General features: G+C 39.9%; 3 protein-coding genes across 6 annotated transcripts; all 3 read right to left on the bottom strand.

Annotated features, from left to right (window-relative positions):
* Nucleotides 1-610: 610 nt before the first annotated feature.
* Nucleotides 611-5,947, bottom strand: LOC122087721 (splicing factor 3B subunit 1). 3 transcript variants are annotated; one of them, XR_006142814.1, is made up of 3 exons: nt 5,787-5,947; nt 1,533-5,573; nt 611-1,045 (listed from the first exon to the last, which is right to left on the bottom strand). XR_006142814.1 is itself a non-coding variant. In XM_042656932.1 (2 exons), exon 2 carries the CDS (start codon nt 5,456-5,458, stop codon nt 1,631-1,633), a length of 3,828 nt encoding a protein of 1,275 aa, XP_042512866.1. In that variant the 5' UTR covers nt 5,459-5,573; nt 5,787-5,947; the 3' UTR covers nt 1,332-1,630. The 3 variants fall into 3 exon arrangements, 2 of the variants coding, with proteins under 2 accessions (XP_042512866.1, XP_042512867.1); XM_042656932.1 differs by lacking the exon at nt 611-1,045 and having other exon boundaries at nt 1,332-5,573; XM_042656933.1 differs by lacking the exons at nt 611-1,045; nt 5,787-5,947 and adding an exon at nt 5,670-5,778 and having other exon boundaries at nt 1,332-5,573.
* A 6,447-nt stretch (nt 5,948-12,394) lies between these two features.
* On the bottom strand, nt 12,395-14,613 carry LOC122086458 (probable pectinesterase/pectinesterase inhibitor 41). Its single transcript, XM_042655265.1, has 2 exons — nt 13,336-14,613; nt 12,395-13,249 (listed from the first exon to the last, which is right to left on the bottom strand). The coding sequence occupies exons 1-2, from the start codon at nt 14,348-14,350 to the stop codon at nt 12,537-12,539; spliced, it is 1,728 nt and encodes a 575-aa protein (XP_042511199.1). The 5' UTR covers nt 14,351-14,613; the 3' UTR covers nt 12,395-12,536.
* A 3,101-nt stretch (nt 14,614-17,714) lies between these two features.
* On the bottom strand, nt 17,715-22,324 carry LOC122086459 (dihydroflavonol 4-reductase-like). 2 transcript variants are annotated; one of them, XM_042655268.1, is made up of 6 exons: nt 22,067-22,324; nt 21,074-21,243; nt 19,848-20,048; nt 19,605-19,761; nt 18,653-18,845; nt 17,715-18,552 (listed from the first exon to the last, which is right to left on the bottom strand). In XM_042655268.1, exons 1-6 carry the CDS (start codon nt 22,191-22,193, stop codon nt 18,345-18,347), a joined length of 1,056 nt encoding a protein of 351 aa, XP_042511202.1. In that variant the 5' UTR covers nt 22,194-22,324; the 3' UTR covers nt 17,715-18,344. The 2 variants fall into 2 exon arrangements, with proteins under 2 accessions (XP_042511202.1, XP_042511201.1); XM_042655267.1 differs by having other exon boundaries at nt 19,605-19,764; nt 22,067-22,319.
* Nucleotides 22,325-22,826: the final 502 nt, after the last annotated feature.

Genomic DNA, 22,826 nt, shown 5'->3' with positions numbered 1-22,826 from the left:
GTGAACTACTTCCTTGAGGTGACATGTGCATGTAGTAACCCCTATCATTTCTATCACAGAATATTCAATATTTAAGGGCTGAAAAGGAGAATTTCCTTGAGAGAGTTTGAAGAGGCAACTAGATTTTGCAAGAACATCCGACGGTCACAACGTTATCATCATCGATAGTTGCTTTCGGAAACAGAACAAAGATGCAGGAAGAGACATATTGCATATTTTTGAGAAATGATAAAATTTCCACATCCGATTAGTGATTACTAGGATCAACAGCTGGAGCTGATGGGAAAACAAATGAACAAGGAATTGATGACGCAACCTTGAAAGGTAGTTTGTATAGAGTCTAGAGGTATTCAGCACAATTGAAAGAGTGGTTACAACCTGATCACACCAAGGACTGGCCATAGACATCACCCAAAAAAGGGGGGAAAACAAAAAACTGGTCATAAACCATGTTTATCTTATTAACATTCAGTTACTATTCAAATCCTTTTCAGAATGAAATCTAGCTCCTTGTATAGCTATTTCAGTTAGGTAAATCCAAATTACCTGGTAGAAAAGTAGAGCATGTAAACAATATTTGTATTCCTATATAGATTTTCCTCACCAGAAAAAAGAAAACCTAGGCCTGCAAGTATATTAAAGATAAGGAATCACTTCAAACAGAAAACATTGTATCAGACAATCATATCACATCCTTATCTCTTTATCCATATCTTAACTGAATTAACCATCTTAGAGATGTTGCTTTATTTGAAAGCGATCTCCTAAAATACTCTCTCCACAACCATAGGCTGTAATTTGAGCTGATTTTGCATTTCTATTAGTGTCATACTCAAACCTCCATTTCAAATCTCACAACTCTTCTGGCAAATGCAGATGATAAAATGGGTTCGGTACCACAATATGCCGGGGATCAAATACATTCCCAGCTCAAATCCCTGCAACTTGTGTGAACCTCTTGCAAAAAGGCTTCCTCAAGGATGCCTGAACTTCTCCACACCCCACCCAAACCACCGCCCCACCGCCCCAGAAGGTAGATGAAAACCTGTGAAATAAACCGTCGGAAGAAAAAGAAATCATTTCCTAGAAGAATTATTGAACTCGCCAAATAGTAAGAAAATAGCGAGAAAATATTCTAACAAGCATCCTCCTCTGAAAATAAAAAGAACACTATTCAAAAATTATGAAATTCATGTTCCTTGGGTCATCCCTTGGTGGCATGAATAAGGCCTTGTACAGATTCAACTCACTATTCATCCCTTGTCTATAGAACCGAATAGGCAGGTATATCACATATGCTATACCCACTTATAGTCTCTGAGAAGTAAGACGAAAGACCGAAAGCCACAATTACGTCCATAATAATACCAAACAAATTATAGACAGAAGAGCTTATCCACACAGTGTCATGTTTCAGTTCTTAAGCTGATCTATATCAAGATATAACAATAGGCATGTAGCATAAAAGCAAGAGTAAATGTAGCAATTTCCACAAAAATAAAAGAGTAAAAGTAGTAACAGAGATGTACTACCCATATTAAGAGAGACAGCATGCAGAAGCAAGATCTCAATCTGGCCATCAAGATTTAGTGTATAGGCTCCTCCATCTGTTGAAAAGGCATCCATCGCCTCATACAAACATCATCAACTCAGGCCTGCTAAATATGTTGTTCTCTTCATCTTCCAGTACAGGGTTAGCAGCCACAAGTGCATCTTGTGCTCCAATATAGAGTGAGTTATAGATCTTCCAGTACACCTCCCTGACCTTCCTCGCCGGGTGGAACAGACCCTGCAAACAGTAGTTCAAGACAGCAGCTGCGCCCAAGGCTACCCTCATTCCTTCTATTGCTTCCATGACAGCATTTATAACATGGGGTGATGTCTCAAATATGTTGGGCCACACATAGTTCAACAGGTGGACTAGAGCATCCTCACATCCCAACCCAGCCACACCCAAGGCCATATGTTTGACTGCAGATGCAGCCGTCTGCCTGTGAACCAGATCTCTGTCCATGAGAGCATCCTCAAGTAATGGGGTGACTGCATATATGTAGTCTTTCCCCATTTCACCTATGTACTCAAAAAGGAAAGAGAGGGATTTGAGAACACCATTCTGCACATTCAGCTCAGGCACACGGTACTCATTCATCAGGGCTGGTAGAACTGTGAAAGGAGAACAAGTTTCAGCAACTATTGCAATGGCCACAGTCGTGCACACACGGTTTTGACGCTCCTGCACCTTAAGGTTGTTCAACAGTGTTGCCAGGACATCCTGTGGTCCAATAGCCTTGGCAATGTACCCAAATGTGTTTACAGTGGCCCGCCTGATGCCCTTTTTGTGGGCTTTCAGCATCTCCAGTAGTTCAAAGCATATCCTCATCCACTCTCTTGCAGGTACAAACTCAGCACCCCGATCAGCAATTCTGCCAACAAGGTCAATACAGTTCTCCTGAACCTTCTCATGCCGATTCTTCAGAATTGGTGTCAAACGAGGAAGCAGATCCTTTATTGGGGGTGTCATTTTTGTCATACCAATCACGTTGACAATTGCCTTAAGAGCTCCCAGTATGGATCCCAAGACCTCAGGGTACTCCTCTCCCAAATACTCATACAAGACAACTCCCAGGTGACCCATCAGTTGCTCCTCTTGACACTGCTTCATGACAACAGCAATCCTTGATATGAGATCTGCTGCTTGCTGCCTCACCTTCGCACTCTTGTTATTCAAGCGCCACTTTATGGTACCACATATCTGGGGAAGATAAGCTTTCACTTTGAGCCCAAGAGCATTGACCACTGCCCCAAACCCAGTGAGCATCACGTTAGCATCATCACTGGTCTGCTCTTGGAAAGCATATAGGATTCCATCAATAAGAAGCTCTTCCAAGCGGTCATTAATATCAGACGCACCCAAGTTCGTAAGGACCTTCTCAATTGTTTCCATCACCATTCGCCTATATGGTTCACTCTCATCTTTAAGATCTTCAACTATTCTCCCTACTATATCAGCAACACCAACTTTGTTTGCAATCTCCACAGTTGTATCTACCAGCTGCCTATAGTTTCTGCGATCCAGTGCCATCCTTCTAACCCAAAAATTACGAAAGAACTCAGGCAAAATATCATTACGAATGTAGTCAGACTCAACTCCTTCTGTGCTCACACACTGCTTCACCACTTTCAGCACAATTTTCTTCATTTCTTCATCCGGTGATTGAAACTCCCGAATAAGTATGAACATCACTTCTTTTGTATAGTAACTAGCATACATTGCATCCATAAGAGGAATAATAAACCCAATTGCCTTCAGAAAAGCAGCCAAGACCTTCCCACGGTGTGACCGGATCCCCTTCCACAAAGGCTTCAAGACTGAATCAAAGCTTTCAATACCATATGGAGCAGCTGCCTCAGCAAGAGCAGCCAGAGATAATGCAGTAATCGTTCTCACCTTCTGGTTCTCATCATTGAGACCATGCTCTATGATTTCTACAAGGGACCTAAGATGAGGAAGAACTGCACAGCCTATTAAGATGGCAATCTGCTGCACAATCTTGATTCCTGTGTGACGGGCTTGCCAGGATTTCTTACTCTGACACACAGCTTTCAAGAAGGGCAATAGTGCAGGAATTCCCAGAGCGGATGCAACAACACTGAAAGCCCTAGCAGTTGTGTTCCTGACATATTCATCTATGTTGTCAATATCTGGCCGCATTGCAGCAATCATAGTGGCCAAACCAGCTGCCTTGCTAAGATTGGAAATGATCTCTCTTCCCTCCACACGAGCATAGTAGTCCTCATCAATCAAGAGAGGTTCAATAACAACCAAAATTTTGTGAACGAATGGTCGAACCAGTTCATCCAACTTATAAAGCACTCTATCGATAACTTTGACCAGAAGGTGTCTCTCTTGATCTTCCAATGTGGGCCGCATAAGCAATGGCAGAATTCGGTTAAACAGTGGACCTGCGCCAAACTCCCGAGCTTTATCAGTGAGCTGCCTCAATGCTGTTTTTCTCTGTGGAGGAGTTCCATTCTTAACCTTGAGCAGAAGCTTCATGATCTTCCTTTCTTTCTGTTCTTCTGGCGAAAGTTCTTCTTCATTTTCTTCATTCAACAATGCTCCAAAGTATTGGTAATCCTCTGGCTTCATAAATGGCAGCCCACCTGGTGCCTCTTTTGGAACATCAAACTGCTGCCCACGGTTTTCTTCTGGGATCGAATAAAGAGGAGTCCCTAGAGGAGTTGGTGTAGCAAGAAGTTTCCTTGCTGGTGTTCTAATAGGAGCATATGAGGCTGGTGGTTCAAGGATCTTGTAACCCTCCTGCGGGAACATTGCATCGAGCTCCTCATCACTCAATGGGCGGTTTCTCTCTTCAATGTCCCTCTCCCATCGGAGCAAGTTATACTGCTCAGGTGTAAGTGCACCACGAAGATTGATAGCTCCTGGGGTTGGAGTTGCAAGGTCAATCCCTCCAACTGGAGTCACACCAGGTGTGAATGCGGCAGCTGGTGTAGCCCCAGGCAAAGGTGTGGCACTCCCCATGCTTGCAGGTGTCTCATCCCATCTTGATCTCTGACGCTTGGGAGTTGGGGTAGCAAGCCCTGCCAACTTAGGAGTAGCATCCCATGTCATGCCAGCCGGAGTAGCCCCAGGTGTTGCCCCACCAGCAGGGGTGGCATCAGCATCAGCCAAACGACCAGGAGTTGGGGTCTCATCCCACCTGTTCCTTCTGGACAAGGAGGGTGTTGCATCAGCCACCCTTCCAGGCGTAGGTGTTGCATCCCACCGACCAATTCCAGGGGTTGCATCAGGCAAGTCCCAATCCGAAGCAGAAGATGCAGTTTTTGCCTTTTTGCTGCCAGTTTCTGAGTCTTGAGACTGATCCCACCTGTTCCTCCTCTTCTGAGTGGGCTGTTCAGGGGCAGCCCCAGTATCCCTCTCCCTTTCCAAAGCTTTATTCTCCTCCTCTTCTTTCTTCTTCTTTGCGATGGCTCTCAAAGTCTCTTCTTTCTCTCTCTTCAACGCCTCCTCCCTCATTACATCTGAGTACGTCCTAACAGACACATCCGGAGTCTTATCGCCCATGGCAAAAGCATCATTCCGATCAGGTGAAATCACCCGACTAAGTCTCCGCTTCCTATAATCATCCTCCCTATCAATGATCCTCTGAGGTTTCTTAAAACCCAAGTCATCATCTTCATCCGCACCTCGGGGCATCTCCTTCATAACAGACTTAGGTGCCGTGTAAGAAGCCAATTTTCTGGCAACCTCAGAATCCATGGGATCTTGAGTCTCTTCATCTTCATTCACGGGAATGGAACGCTCATAACCCTCGAACCGGTTGTCTGCGCCATACAGCTCAACATCATAGGTAACAGAATTGATAGATGCGAGCTGCTGCTCCATCTTCTTCCTTTCTTCCTGGGTATTAGCTAACTCAGCGTCTATGGATGCCATGTTTCCTTCTCAGAATCGTTCTCACAAAAAAAGTAGGGTTCACAAAACCCTAGGATATGGATTCCGAAAATCGTCAAAAAACAAAACCCTAAACCTTCACTTGATCCGTCAGGACCTACAAACAAAACGAAAGAGTCAGAAAGAACAGATCAGGACACCAATTATCGACTGGTAGTGTTCAAATTGAGAAATAACAAAGATTGCTTCATACCAGTATTCCTGATTCAAGAACACAAATCAAAATTCAAACGGTAAAACTCATAAACTAAACCCTATGTCGACGAAAATAAATAAAACTAGGGTTTCGAAGAGGAATGAAGAAACAAACCTCTTTTACGTGTCTTGTCTTCTATCTCGGACCCCCCTTCCCGTGCAAGAGCAGAAACAAGAGATGAAAATTAGGGCTACGAGTTTATAGGGGAAATTTTAAGGGAGGGCGAAGTCGGTTAACTGGAAAACCCCTGATCACGATTAGCCACGTGGCGTTGGATGAATCAATAACTTCTTTGGGGTGAAAAATAAAAATCCAGGGTGATGCACGGAATTCGGATTGAAAAAGTTCCAGCGACTATCAAGTCGCTGCATAGTTGAAAACCCATATTTCAAAAATGTATTGTTGAGAATCATTCAAATCTTCTCCAGTATGATTTCTATTTGTATTTATTTAATTTATTTATATTTTATAGATATTTGAAATAATATATGATACTTATTTTTTATTTATTATAAATTAAAATAAATCACAAAAATATAAATCATAAATCATTTTTGTGATTTATGACAACAAATCTTTGATTTAATTTTTACGTTAATTTTTAATTAGCACAAGTTCATAATTACTTCAAATTAATGATAAATAGGTAAGTTCGATCATTTTTATACTTTTCACATTATGTACTCTCAAACCCAATTCTCTCTATTGCGAACTTGAAGCGTCTTCTCTCTCAACTGTAGATCCATCTCTACGCCCATTATTCCTCCTTTTTCTTTGCAACTCATTGAACTTTAATGGTGATGAACAATCATTACCCAAATCTCTACGGTTTTGTTTGGTTGCAAGGGGAATGCAAATTTTTGAAGTAAAGTGGAATTTTTTTCCTAGAAAAAATAAATTTAGATGTTTGATTGCAAAGGAAATATATTTTACATGTAAAAAAAATCTCACTCATACACAAAAACTTCCATTTTTATTTCCCCACCAAAATATAAAGAAAAAGGAAAACCCTATTCTCACGATTTCTCTCACACTCTCGCGACTCTCACCCCGCTCATGACTAGAAGGATCGGAACACATGCAACGGAGAAACACAGGTAAGATACCCTCTCCCACCTCTCTGCCTCTTCTTCGTCACCTTCGCCGGTTCCGGCGTCGCATCCCTCTCTCTTTCTTTCTCCCTTTCCCTTTCATTGTAGAATATGTAACATCTCTCTCCCAGTCCCTAATGCGGCCTCTATCTTCTCTCACCTTGACAAATTTGATGCCTTCATATGTAATACCATTCTCAGAACCGTCGTGAACCTAAACGACTCAGATATTGCAATTGGCTTCTGTTTCTCCTCTCTCCTTAATCAATCACTGATCGATTTTCATTCTAACCCATTTTCTACTATTAATCGATTGCTTGACAATTAACAAAATTGTTAAGTTTTAATTTCTTCTCCCTCTGGGTTTCAGTTTATGTGTGTGTGTTTCGATGAAATTATGCTTTAGTATTAGTTGTTCGGTTTTCAATCTGTCTCTCACGCATATTTCAGACCTCAGAGAACTTTCAACTTTTGTTTTCCTTCTTCTTCTTGAATCCAGAATCAATGTGGCCTGTAGATGAAGCAATCTAATTTTAGTTTAGTAGAGGTGAGTTCTAAAGTTAATTTATGATACGAATTAAATAATTCATATGGTTAGCATGGATTGTTTATTATTGATAATAATATAAAATGTCAACCAAATAATATACTGAAAAAACTGAAATGTGATATAATTTTGCCCAATGACTTGCAGCCGTGATAGTTATTGGAGTTTTTTTGTACTTCTTCTCCTTGTTAAGATCATGCTTATGCATCCAACGTACCTTTTTTTAATACGTTTCCAACAATTTGAAATAGAGATTGAGAAAATCCTTTTGCCTCTTCTAGTAAATATATATAGTATCTTCAATTTTTTTAAATTTTACATCTATTTTACATCTAACCAACACAACTCTGGGAAATAAATTTCACTTCACTTCTATTGCAACCAAACAAAAATTTCCTTCACTTCACTTCCCTTCCCTTCCTTTCCTTTGCCATTTCCCTCGCAACCAAACGCAGCCTACATTATCCATGTTCCTCTCTTTAGTGCTTTTCTTTATGTAAAGCATCATATCAGAGAAACATCTAGCCAACAAAGCTATTCTCTTTGTGACAACATAGCTTCTACTTCTTGGTAGTTGCAGAAAATTAGGCTATGTTTGGTAGCCAAGAGAGGAAAAGAAAAGAAAAAAAAAAAAAAAAGAGAAAAGAAAAGAGAAGAAATTGTGAGAAAATAAAAAGAGTATGTATGTTTGGTTACCAAGAGAAGAAAAGAAAAGAAAAAAAATTTTAAAAATTTTGAGAGAGAGAGAGAGACACACACATAAAAAATCATAGTGTAGTCATTATTTTTTGTCTTATTATGTTTTCATATTTTCTCATGTTTTCTTGTGTTTTTGGCAGGAAAATTTTGGAGGAACAAAATAAAATTTCACAATTCCTGAGAGGAATTTTAAATTTAAAAAGAAGAATCTTTTCTTGGATGAAGACATACCAAGTGGGAAGAAAAATTCTTAACCCAAAGAAAAAAGTACAAAAAGTTACACTTTTTTTCTGTTCTTCTCTTTAATTCACAAGGCTTGTTTCATCTGTAGTTCCAATCAACAACACTTCCTCCCTCTACGCCTTCTTAGTCATGGCCCGGGCTTGCCTCTGTTGCCTGAGTTGCAAGATTTCCATCTCCACTTTCTTCACTAGGTCAATCTGAGAACCAATCTCAATCTTGGAGCCGACCTTGTTCAATAAATTGGATTCGGAATTAGCCCCAATAAGATCTCGGAGTTCATCGGCATTGCTGGAAGGAAGAGGCCTGAAAGGTATAAAGGATAAGTAGGTTGGAGGCAAGCCCAAGCCATCACCCCGGCCGGCCCACTTGGTGATAAGAATAAGTTGAAATTAAGATGCTTCTTGGGTGATATGTTTCTAAGAGAGAGAGAGAGAGAGAGAGAGAGAGAGAGGTAAAAGGGTGAGAGATTTCCGAGGGCCGCTTAATCCTTTGTTTCTTAGAGAGAGGAGTGCTAATCAGCTGTTTGATAAAATGCCCCGAAGGAATTTTGTTTGCCATGATTTATGGCTATACTAATCGGTGATTTACAAGCTTTTGTGCTATTTAATGTGTCGGTGCAAGGATTTAGGGGATGGTATTGGTATCAGTATCTGTCTGATAGATATCAATTAGGATCGGATCAGTGGGTATTGGTTGGTTTTGCTGCTTTTGCCCCTACTTTTTTAAAAAATTTTAGTTTTTTACTATTTTATCCCTTAAACAATATGGATAATCGATCTAGATCGATCAGGCATCAAGGATCGATCTCAACCGATACCGATACTTGAAACCATAGTCAGGTGGAGGTTGAGACACTCCTATGTGCGGATTTAGATCCTCTCCAACTAGGGGTGGTTGGAGAGGGACCAACAAGATGCAAAATAGGAGAGAGAAAAAAGTGAAACCCCCTGTGTGTTTTCTTTCCTGTTTTTTCTTGTTTTTGACTTCTTGATTCCCCTCCATCCACCTTCGACGGGAGAGGATCTAAATCCCTTGTGTGCACTCATTGGCCGCACTAGGAGGTCAATGCCACACAACAAGGGGGCAACAATCTATTGTCCTTAATCAAACTACCTAAAACAAATATGGTATCATAAAAACCACCTTAAAAACATTAACGAGGTTGAGATTTCCACCTTTCATGATAGGTGGGGGCAGTCATTTCTTTGCCCTTGTGTGTTTCTTGCACTGAGCCATCTTGCCTTTCAAGTCTTGTTTTTCCCACAATTTTTTCCCATTCTTTTACCACATTTCCCTCTTCCCTCCTCTGGCCACGGTTTTAGTAATCGCTATTGGAATTAGTATTGATATGATACCAATCTATATCGGACGAATCTACCATTCTATCAGGCCATATTCAATATCATTGCATGCCGATTCATATACGAATTGTCCAAATCACCAACCCCACATTACCTAATATGAGAAAACTTTTAAGGCTTAAAGCGATCAATATGAGTGCCTTGGTTGTTTGGATTGGGGTAAGGCAGGTTATGTCTCCCCCTTGTATTCTTTTCTATTTTATTAATAATACTTTAGGGGATTCCCTAGGTCCCAGATAATATTTGGGATAAAAAAAAAAAAGAAGTGCTCAACTGTAGTACAACATGCCGATATCTCATAAATCAATTTACATCTCCCAGACACAATTTCTCCATATTTCTCTCCCCTTGGATATGAGATCGGCAATAAAACCTTTGAGCTTTGTATCGCTAGAGGGTAATGAGCATAGTTTTAAAAATCGGATTGAATTGCTACCGAGTGAGACCAATCTCCTATGTTGATTGATTTGGTACATATCCAAAATAGGCAAAATGATCAAAAAGCCCAAAAAAAAGGCGAACGATGGGCAATTCTGTCCGAGTGTCTCCATTCTCAATCTGAATTGAAATTGATTGAGATCGATCCCAAATTTTTAAACCTTAGCCGTGAGTGGGAGGAAATTCCGAGGTGTGAGATATTGAATAGAGTGACAGAGAAGAGGGATCGAGTAGAGAAGGAGGAGGAGATGAGGTGGAGTGGAGAGAACCCTTATTGGGTTAGTTTTGAGTTGGGTTTTATAGAATTGATAGCAATTGGACCGAGCAAAACCGGACCAAACCCAGTAAAAAACGAAATAGGACCAAATGACCAATAAGAAACCATAACCCAAAAAAACCAGGATTTTCCTATTTTATTATATATGCATGTAAACCTAAAACCAAACCAGGTCAAACCAGATAGTAGACCGATTACAAAAACCTGATAGGAAACCCGGCCAAACCCGATATTGACCACCTGGTTTGTTGACATATTTATGAAGTTGGGCTGGGCCCTTAAAGACTGTTCGAGCACGATGGGTTCAGGGGCCTGAAAGACCTGATGGCTGGGTCCAAATTAACATTTGGATTTTAGTCTTTCAATTCTTAAGCCCAAAACTTTTAGCTTGTCTTTTTTTTTTGTAATGAAAAAGGGTGTTCCATGATAGTGATCATAGCCCTCATACGGCAAGCAGCACTTTCACAGAGCCAATGAGCAATAGTAGGACTTGAACCTACAACCAGCCGACAGCGGTGATGGGTTGAGGGCATTTTCACCACTCGGCTACCAACCTCATTGGTAAATGAATCATAATTTCATGCATATATACGTGTAGGGGCCACCATGGTTCTAAAAAATGGAACGGAACGGTCAGTAACGGCAGGATAAGAATGGCATTGGCCATGACCGATCCTTGATCCTGAGTTCCTGATCTTTTCTATCCCATTTTCCACATGTATGGTCCAAGGGTAAAATAGGAAAAAAAAACTGATATTATTTATTATTATTAATTTTTTAAACATGGGTAGATCTTTCCAATATGATCTGATCCAAAGCGTTTTGAAATGATATCCATGTGGTTTCCACCTTGACCAATCCCATGACCATTCTAGTGTTTTAAGACCTTGGGGTCGCACAACATAGATTCAGAATCTACTATAACAATGAGGCCCAAGCTCGATTGATCCGAAGACTCCCAAGTCTTGAGAGATTCGTTGGCATCCGGAAATAGTAAACAGGGCATTTCACCCTTGTATTGCTTATTATTATTGCCTGAGACACTGACTTTGATATGGAAGAATCCCTCGCAAAACCCCTCCAACCTCTCGTAATTCTCTAAATACTTTCATGCCAACTGTCAATTTTTGGTCGCAACAACACCCTTGCAATTTGTTGCTATTCCTTAATGATCTTATTCCATCCTTGTCTCCTACCATGGATGCCCCAATTAAATATTACCACAAAACTCTCTTATTTTATTTTTTGTTAACGAGAGATATCCAAGCCTTCGACCTAACTAGTCTTGTGGGTTTATACTAATTTCACAATCGTATGGATGAAATCATACTGGAATCAAATGAAAACCATTCAACTTTCACTAAAAGTAATGAAGAACACTAAACACTCCATGTGAATGACCTCACAATTATGAAGAACACTAAACAGGGTGTGGATCAAGTCCTCATACGAGAATTCTTATACAGCGTTTGATCTACACTTGGACTCCACTCAAAATAAAAACCAATTAAAAGAAGAAAGAGAATAAGTGAAGTCCAAGTGTAAATCAAACACCGTATGATAATTATTTTTGTACGAGGATTTGATCCACACTCTATTAAATACCTCATGTAAGTGATCCTAAGAAAATAAATGAAATCAAATACAAAATCACATATTTCTTAAGACGAATAAGGTCTCTTGCCAACACCACTATCCTATGAATTCAAAACCCTCTTGTTTGTCTAATGTAACATATTTGATTTCTTTCTATTGGGCTCTGTTTTTGTCGGTGGCTGGGTTTTTTGATTTCTTTCCATTGGGCTCTCTGTTTTTGTCGGTGAAGTAGATTTATTTCTCTGGGGCTCTGCTTTTGTCGGTAATTGTTCTATCGGGCTTTGCTTTTGTCGGTTAGAATGACAGTGAGAACTCGTTTCGATCGCATTGGGGTGGTAGGCCATAGTCCCACATTTACTCTGAGAGGCACATGGCATGTTACAAGGACGAAGCTCTACACCACACCCAAGATTAACCCATCATCAATTTAATCTTTTTTTTTTCCTGATAAGAATCAATTTAATCCTTAATTGACCACTAAAACCTGAAGAATTTATAGAAACTTTCAAAAAAAAAAAAACACAATTACATTTCCTCGGGCTTGAGCATTGAGGATTGAGAAATTACATTTATTTAATCAAATAATTAAATAAAAAAATATTTCAACAAAAATTATGAAAGGGAAGGCAATTTTGATAAAAACCCACCATTGTAAGGCACTCCAGTTGCAGGTAACCAGGAATCCCCTAACAAAAAATTTGAGACAGTGAAGTTGGAAGCATCTGTAGAATTGATCAAATAGAAACCAGGCCATTGAACTCTGTTTGTGGTGATTGATCCAGGTCCTGTATTGTTGAACTCAGCATAATATAGACTACTAAGCACTGTGGTATTACCCCAATCAATCCAACCAGCAGGATCTACCAAGCTATCAATGTAGGATTGCATAATAACAGTCCTGGAATATGGCCTCCATGGTCTTCCCAAGTATGTCTTAGTTGTTAGATTGCTAGAAGCCAATTGAATAGTTGATCTGATCTTACATCCTTGAAGGGTAGTCCCAGTATTCTGGTTTGGATCTGTTCTACCTTGGGCAGTAACAGTATTATATTGCTGTGGCAGAGGAAGTCTTGCATATATATCACAGTTTTGGAAAACCACAGCTGCATTACCAAATATGAAATCTACAGTCCCATAGATATCACATTTCCTGTAAAATTGCCTGAGAGAATGTGCATATAAGGTATCCTGGTAAGCTTCAAAGCTGCAACTATAGAAAGCAGACAAGTCTGCTCCATTTCGAACTGCAACTGCTTGATACTTCATTGGCCCTGCTGTGTTCCGGAATGTCATATTAATTGCTACGAATCCTTGCCCAAGAACAACTGCACAAATTAATCACAGGATGAGTTCTACCCAAGTTACTAACAAGTGGTATCAAGTGAGAATTAACAAATGGAAGAGAACTTACTGAAAGTTGCAGAATTGAATGTAGTGAAATTGTCTGCAACGCTTCTGTTGCCTGTGATCACTGTCTTCCTTATACCATCTCCAGTCATCAAAATATTCATTTTGTCTTTTCCGACCGTTACATACTCAGAATAGATTCCTGAGACTATATAAATCATGAAATAGCCATCTGTGATGTTGGTATTGTTAGGAGCTGAAGAGAGAGCATCGTTGATGGTAGTGAAATTTCCACTCCCATCTGGGCTCACCACAACAATGTCTCTAACTAGTACATTGTTCTGGGTTGTCTCAGCTAGTTTTCTTCCACTGAATGACTCAAACAACCGGCGGTGGTGGCTTGACATTCTCAAAGCCAATTGACCATCTCGATCGATTTCAGTGCCAGAGAACATGAGCTCCCTTCCTGGATGTGTTTTGTTCTTCTTATGAACCCAACTTTTGGTGAAGAGTGCTAAAGAAACACTGTAGAGCTTGGTTGTATTGGAAAGAGGGGAGTAGAGACCATTCTTGACACTCCAAGAAGAGGCTGTGGCTTGAAGTCCATCTAAGCAAGTTTGCTGGTTAGTTAGAATGGCACTAAGCAAGGTCTGCACATCTTGGGCTTGCAAGGTAGGGAGGATCCGTGTGGAATTGACGGTTTCCGAGGTGTTCAACAAGAAATCGATGTTCAGCTCTGCTAAGAGCCTGCAATCTTCAAGGGCTCGAACAGCCATTATTGACAAGTTCTTCTCTTTAAGATACTTGTTCACCAAACGCAAGAACTTCCTTGCTGAAGACAGAGACTTGCTTACAGAGAACCGACTATAGTCATATACATTGGATGAATCATTGGATGGGAGCACTGATCTACAGTAGTAAGGATAAGGGGTTGATTTACAAATTGAATCTCGAGAGGCAAGTGGTGTTGAGGTTGATGATTCATTAGCCAGAGATGAAGAGGAGGAGAAAAGGAGTACTAGAAGAAGGGGAAAGAGGGGGATGGAACAGAGAGAGTTGCAGAGCCTACAAGAAGCCATGGTTTCAGAAGGGCAAGTGGATTATGAAGAGATACTGAGTTTTAGATCATATATAGAAGGGGATATGATTGTGATTCTAGAAGGTCAACTTAGATGACTCCTCAAAACCGCGTAATCTGCATGTGCAATTCCCAGCAGCCAATGGTCTTCATTAATAATGGAGAAGCCAAGCCAAAATTATTTTCGATTTTGTTCTTGGCAAAGTTTGAATTGAAGGGCTCCAGCTGATATCTATTCTCAAATGATTTATTGTACCGTTGGAGCCCATTTATGCTAAAAAATGAATGAAGCAAAGGAAATGGAGTGGAAACAGTTAGTGATGGTGGTCCATATGGTACATGTTTGGAGCTTAAGTTAGCTTGAGCTCTTCACCAAGTGCACCTGTCTGGTCTATGAATTTTAAGCAGTCCTCCCCAACCCAGATGATGGTTTCAAAATGGAATATGATGAGATTGGCATGAAGCTTCCCAAGCCATTGAAGAGGCAGGTAACAAAAATTATTATTCTAATTGGGACCTCTGTTCTAGAATTTATTAAACTAAGTAAAATGAATTAATTAGCTTTCTGTCTCTGTATCTGTTTGTGTGTGAAGGTTGACATAGATTAGAAATGAGATCTAAACCATTGTTGAATAGTTTAAGAGATGATTATAGCTGGCAGTAACTGAGGTTTGGTCTAACTAAGACAAAACTCAAAACTCCCAAATCATAGTCCCAGTTTGGTGAAAGAAACCAAGAAGCGCTAAAATCAAAATCAAAATCAAAATAAGATATAATAGGGGAGATCAAGAAGAAGAAAAAGGAGCCTTGGATCCTCAGAGTCATTTAATTTAGATTTATATGGAGGTTGGTTTTCATTTGGAAGTTGGAACAGAGTTATTTAATTTATATGGAGGTCCTTACTACTGACCAGCTCCAAAGTCATGAGCTTTGGTGTCTAATTTTTATATCTGATGCGCCCCATCACTGCCAACAACCCGTGACAGCCGTGTTGGTATTAAAGGATAATTGCTAATTCTATATATCCTCTAAGATTCAAATCCCTGTAAGAGTTCTGATATGACTTCTTCGGTGTTGGATGAGGTTTTTAAACCTCTTGGATCTCGAGAACAGGCAAGGGAGATTCATTGAATTTCCTGAATGGAAGCTTCTCTTGTGGTTTCACAATGTACTTTCTGATTCATCTACTCTTAAGATTATTTAGTTCATAAATGAAAGTGTGGAATACCAAATATGAGTTGTGGGGGGTGGATGGAAGGGATCCCTTTATTACTACTGACACATCCTTGGGTGATTTCTCTGGCAGTTTTAAATGTTGTGGTTGAATAAGGATGATTGTCTTTATATTGACCCTTATGGATTGGGCTTCTCTGGAGTGCGTGTTACAGTGTAGGGCAGATCCAAGGAGTGGGAGCCTTAGATGCGTAGCTCAAGGCATAGACATGCAGCACAAGGTTCTCCCCGCCCTTGGATCTGTGCTATATGCCGTGTCACGCGACAGAGGATCCAATTGCTCTGTTGAAGAGAAGGTTATACCTGTCCATCTCCCCACCATGGATGAGATAAATAAGAGAAAAGAACGCTTCTTGGTTGTGACCCCTACAATGAAGGACACACATGAGTATCAAGTAGGAGCGAGATTGTCATATTCAATAGGGATGGAGGTGGCATTTCCCCCCTCTATGTCTGGATACAGAGCCATGCGACTAGGGAGCAATGTAACTTATATGAGTTGCTTAAGCTTGGACACTGTAACTTGTATAAGTTACTTAAGCTTTAAACCACAACAGCCTAATGGGATTTATTTCTAATCAATAAATTTCTGGCCTTTGGCAGTAGTGGCACTTAGTGCATCTTCTTGCCTTGTTTCTTCCATTATTTAATATGGCCTTTTCTGCCCAATACTCTGTTTCTCTCTTTTTCTTTTTTACCCCACATATTGAAAATATTTTCCAGGAGTGGTCAACTGTGGAACAGTGGAAGCCCTACGCGGAGTTGTGTTGACTTTCTTCCAATTATAACTACAATAGGTTTTATTGAGGTCAGCTGGCACATGCAACTTGCTTGAGTTTATAGAGGGTGGGATAAGGTTCTCCACTTGACCTCTCTTTCTAATGCAGTTAGCATCTTTCTGCAAGTAAGAGTATGTTTGATAACGTTTTTATTCCCAAAAAGTATTTAAGAGTCAAAAACATTATTTAAAAAAAGTTTACTAACACCAGGAGAAAAAATACTAATGAATCAAAAAAGATACAGAAATATATGTGGTGAAGCACAATAATAGAAGTACTTCAGTGACTTCTGCAAATGAAACCAATTGTGCTACTCATGTGGAATCTATAAATGATTTTTGAAGGGTTGCCGCCTCGACGTTCACACTGTTACGCCAACTATACAAGTTATGTGACAATTGTGCTAAAGATTCGCATACAAGAAAGCAAATGAGAAAACGCATCAGAGGTTGAATCCTTAGTAAGCTGTGATGAAGTGCTGAAAACTTAGACATGTATGAAACCAATGTAACCTAAAGATAATCTGCACAAAATGTTGCATTAAAAAATGAAAGATCAAGAGCCCGTTTGATAACGTTTCAAGAAACGCGTTTCTGCCGTTTCTATTTCCAGAAACAGTAAAAATGGAGCAAAAAGCGTTTGATAAAACTGTTTCGTTTCACTTATTTTTAGAAATAGAAATATAAATTTTTACTTATTTATAGTTCTAGAAACGATTTGTGACAAGTCTTTCACTGGTTATCATCGACTTCTAAAAACATGACTTATCAAACACCTTTAATTTCGTTTCTGTTTCTAAAAACGGAAATTTATGTTTTTATCGTTTCTTGAAATAGAAACAGCAAAAACATTATCAAACGAACCCAAGTGTTACTATACATGTATGAAACCAATGTAGCCTAAAGAAACTAAATTATATCTATTCCTACAGACAAATTACCCTAGTTAAATCCAACCTGAGATTTTCATTCCTTTTGCTTTAAACATTTCTGTCAACATTAGCCCTGCTTCAGCTCCTTTCACATTTGGACAGATATAGCTAACTCTACCCCAGGCTGCCATCATAAACAAGAATTCTTCATGCCCAAATCCGGCCAAATTGATTGATAAGACCATGTCATAGTACCTACCCTGTCAATCAGTGCAAGCCCCCACCTCTTGATCAATCAAATTCATAGCAGGTGGTCACATCCATTCACTATAACAAGTCCAGCTTGTCCACGACTCCATGTAGGAGGTTAATTTTTGAAAAGGATTCCACTTTATCCCTGTAAAGTAGAGAGGATTTACAGAGTAGACTATTACAAGGCAGGAAGGCATCTAAACTATGGGTAAAACAACTTCAATCCAATATTTATGCAGATCCAATCTGATCATCATCAGCATTTTATGTAGGGTAAAAGCAGCAACAATGCAAGTATTGCTAATAATACAATAATAATAAAACTGATGAAGGCATGGCTATAAGATAAGCCAAGGGATGATCATTTCCTCCCTATGTCCTATATAGGGGTTATCATATATAGGAATACAAAATACCATGACAACTATTGAACCCGTGAGACAATAGATGTGAAGTGGTTTTGTTCTTTAGTGTTGTCATCATCACCCTACCATTGAGCCTGTGAGCCCACAAGACACATTCAGCTTTTATTATACCCACCACTTGCCGGCAGTCACCATTCTGAACCTAACCAGCTATCATGGCATTCCAAGTGAATGACTCGGTTCCAAGGCTTCCAACTTCATTCACTCCAAAATTACAGCCGATGGCCCAAGTGTATCTTCTAAAACAGTAGCAACATCTATTTCAGGCATTTCATCGAACAATCGAAAAGCATTGACCATACCCCCATATTTAAGAGAGTACCTCCCATACCCAGTATTTGTTGTATATATATATATATATATATCAAAGCATAGGTTATACAAACATCATGGAGCTCCCTTCCCTCATTAATGTTTAATTTCTCTTCTTGGGTTTCATTGGTTTTTTTCAGCTTCCTCAGATTTCGAGCTCTTGTCAATGAGTGGGGTTGGATTAGAAAGGGGAATCAAACCCTTCTCCCTAGCTGATTCAATGGCTCCCAAGTACATGTCTTCTAAGCTGTACTTGAACTCAAATCCAAGCTCTGTAAGCTTTCTAGACGAAAAAGGAACCACTTTCAAGCTTTCTTCTTCGTAGTTGAACCTGCAAGATCACAAGCACCACTAGTATTAGTGATCAGAGAGCCTTCTAAGAACCAGAACAGAGAAATATATTCCAAGTACCATTGTGATATGGAGCTTACTCAGTTGGGACGTGGTACTCTAGGAATCTCTCTCTTAACCATTTTGCAAGTTCAATGATGTTGGTGTGATAAGAAGAGCAAATGTATCTTCCCTTTGCTTTAGTGTGCTCAAACAAGTAGATATGAGCATTGCAAAGGTCGTCCAAGTGCACAAGTCTAACTTGCATCATAAGTGGGTAATGAGCTTCATATCCTACAATAGAAATTGATCACTAAGATTTAAAAATAAATAAATAAATAAATAAATAGGTATGTGTACCCTGGGCATGAGGCTCCTACCATTGCCAGTGGCAAAAACATCCTCTGTAATGAGTGCGGTGGTCCAATGAGCATCGGATGTCCGAGAGGACCTCAGGGCGCGTGCCTAGATGCTCTCAACCATCCAATGTTCATTGCACCGCCGCACTCACTGCAGAGAATAATCACTCCCGATTGTAGGGAGGGCCATAATATATGCAGCCTTATCCCTATGGATTTGGCTCCTCTACATAGAGCTTAGGGACCAGAGAGTGATCCTACGACTGGCCTACCCCTACTTAATCACAATAAAGCATCCTTAATATTGCACCAAGGTCCACCCTACAAAATTTGATGGATTTAGATCCTCTTCAGAACAAAGGGATCAACCAGACACATAGCAAGAGAGAGAGTGAAATTTGAAATTCTTTCTCCTGTTTGTGTCTGGTTAGTCCCTCTCTAGCCACCCCTCGATTGAGAGGATCTAAATCCAAAATTGATCACTATGATCTCACTATAAAATCGCAAAAGAAAAAAAAAGAAAATCCTATGCAGTAAGCGGTGAGTTACAGTGAGCATCCAATGGTTGGGGGATATAATCAAATCCTTCTAGTCATTCGATACTCATTGCACCTCACTGCTCACTGTGAGAATCTGGACCCTATAAAATTAGGGACAATTGCTAGCTAAGAGATAATTAATGAATAACTCAGACCAGTGATTAGTGCAAGAGCTGTTATCATGCTAGGCGGCATCCAAGGAGTTAAAAACTTCCCAACCACAAGAGATGGTATAATGGTGACTAGGTCTATGCTGTTCTGCTCTGCAAATTCCAATGCTCCTTTCTCTGACAATGTCTTGGACATAAAGTACTTCTAATCACAGAAAATATGAGAATTAGTACAAAACTTACATTAATATGATTAATTAAGAGATGAGAGATAGATTGCATATATACCCATGGAATCATCTTTTCTTGCCTAATAAATTCCAAGTCACTCCATGAGCTCTCATCGTATACCGGCGGCTGCCTCTCTTGTCTAACAGCACAAACAGCAGCAATAGATGAAGTATATACTACCCTCCGAACCGTCTTCGCCTTGAGACATGACCTCAAGATGTTCAGTATCCCATTCTCTGCCTGCTTTATCACCTTATCCTTAATAGAAGAAAACCAACCCACAAACACAAGGCCAATCACTGGTCAGTCTTTTTAATCTTTTTTCTTTTTTAATAAGAACAAAAACATTAAACCAAGGGTTATTGGAGAATCAAAACAAGATGTTCCAAGAAAGAGCAATAACGTGTTTCTACTATGATTTGTCAATTTACTAAGCAAAGAAAATAAGGAGCAAACCTAATCAATGATCAGCTTACTTCAAGACGTAGAATCTTCCATTTTTATATATCTTACAAGTTTTTAACATATTACTTGTACACATCCATTTGTTAACATACAATCTATACATATTCCTCGTCGTCTTGATGTATTAGGTTGTACTTTAGGACAATATGGACCTCCTAAGTTTGACTCCCAATAAGTACATCTTGGGTCACTCACACAGGAGTGTTTAGTATTCAATCCCAGTATGACCCAGTCCATGCGGTTGTGGAGACTAGTAAGGCTAAAGACATGAATAGCTGTCCTTCGCAAAAAAAAAAAAAAAATCCAGAAAACACGACAAACGGAAAGAATAAGCAGTTACACACAACAACATAAAAATTTATGTGATTTAACATAGTGCATATGTCCATAGGAGAGATGGGAGTAATTTGCTAATAATAGATAAAGGGTCACGCGATCTCTCCCTCATGGTACTTTATGTTTAAAAAGAATTCCCGGTAACCCTAATAACCTCCAACGCAACAATTTGTAGGAAAACAAAGAGATAGATTACCCAAATTACCCCCATGTAAATCCTAAAAAGATTTATTGTGAGTTACCACCTCTATATCGTAGCATAGACCCCAGGTTCACCGTGGCCCAAGAAACAAAGATAAACACCAAGATGGGCGGGCCAACTCCTCTAGGCCTCAAACCCATGGGGTTTTAACGACCATTCGGAAGGGCCCAACATCCCAATCATCTGAATATAAGACATCAATCCTCAACAACTACAACCCATCTAGCCGACACTAAAATAAATGATGATTGTTGTTAGTTGTAATGTGGTGCTGTCTCACCTCGGTATCTTTGGATTCAAAAGCCGTGGGAGTGGCAACATGAAACACTCCAATGCAACCTTGGATGGCTCCATCAAAGCTCCCTTCATCCACAAGATCTGCCTTCCATAACTTCAAGCGTGTGTCAGCATGGGGCAAGTCTAGCAAATGCTTCACCTTGTTTATATTGCCTGCAATTATTATTCATTGACATTTAAAAAAAAAAAAAAACCAAAGATCACACAATTAACTGTGTAATTTTATTATCGACAACCCTAAAGGTGTGTATATATTATAGGGGAAAGTGTTTTCTATCTTGGAGTGTAGCCTACGCTGACAAGCGACAAGAAACACCAATCCACTGCCCTTGGAAATGAATCATTTCTAGGGGATAGACATTTCAGGGAAGGGGAGGAGAGAGATAGACACAAGGGCTTGGAACATGGTTACGCTCCTAGACAAAGAGCATTCTCGATCCAAGACCGTTGCTCCTACGCTTGCATGAGACCCAATCAATGACCCTCTTTCTATTCAATCTATGAAGGGTAAGGAGATCATTTTATAGGACGGAAGAGAGAAATAAACACAAGGTACATGTCATACTACCCCCTCCAAGTAAGATAACAGTAGTAAAGAGTTTAGAGACAAGGGCACAAGTCTTCTCGCTGAGAAGGGGAAATGAGGCAGACGCATGGTTAGACAGCTCGATGGCGCGTGTCGGAACTTTCCCAGAAAGGAATCACAGAAATTTCTATAGCATAAAAGGAAAAACTAACACAGCAATTATTTAACCCAAAAGAGGGTTGCACAGGCATGTTCAACCAGAAGAAAAAAGCTCCATTTTCCTTTATTTTTATATAGTAAATAGCCAAAAAAATCCTCCTTTTATAATAATCAGTTCGGAACCAGTACCTGATTAGAAGGTATGCTCAGAACAAGAAGAAACAGAGATTTAAGAAAAAAAAAAAGAGAAAAATGAAGTTGGTGAAGAGAAGCAAAGATAAGGGACACAACCAGGATCACGCGCTGTAGCGTTGACGCTGTAGCCCCGGTGGAGGAGGTTCCTGACGAGCCAAGACCCAACGAAACCAGCTGCACCGGTCACGCACACAGTGCCACGCTCATGATCATCAGACGCCATACTTAAATCACCACAGTTCACTGAAATCCTTACCCAATGCTTACTACTATGAAACGCAAACCCAAAGTCTGTACATAAGGGAAATTAAAGAACGCTACCGTTGCTTGGCCTCATGCCAAACACAAAGGACCACATGATTAGGTAGTGCTCTTTTTTCGCCATTATTGTGATTGGACGTGACTCATCATCTATCCTAAAGGCATTTTCAGATTTAGGGAAAGAATTGTATGGTACCTATGAAGGAGAATTTCTCCTTTATCGTGACGTACCTATATTGGATAAGAATTTAAGCCAAGGAATTAAAACAAAAGATCAAGAGATAAGTTGGGACGCGTTGAGGTGCCCTCCTCGGAATAACAAGGTTGCTATCGAGTCCAAAGATACCTCTCCATACTGTATGACTTCTAGTAAGTAACAATTATTCAAGGGTTCAATTTAACAATTTGAGCAACTAACAACAAATTGCGATAACTACACGCACTACCTGATATCACGTTAGCCACATAACCCATGCACTCACATAACTACATGGAACTTACATAACCACATGCAACCATACATAACTACATACGTCATCCACCACATGCATGCTCCTTATCCTCATCATGTTACATAACATCTTTTGTCTTATCT

The sequence above is a fragment of the Macadamia integrifolia genome, chromosome 8 (genome assembly GCF_013358625.1).
Source record: "Macadamia integrifolia cultivar HAES 741 chromosome 8, SCU_Mint_v3, whole genome shotgun sequence".
NCBI classification, from domain to species: Eukaryota; Viridiplantae; Streptophyta; class Magnoliopsida; order Proteales; family Proteaceae; genus Macadamia; species Macadamia integrifolia.
This window is presented reverse-complemented; position numbering and strand designations above follow the sequence as displayed.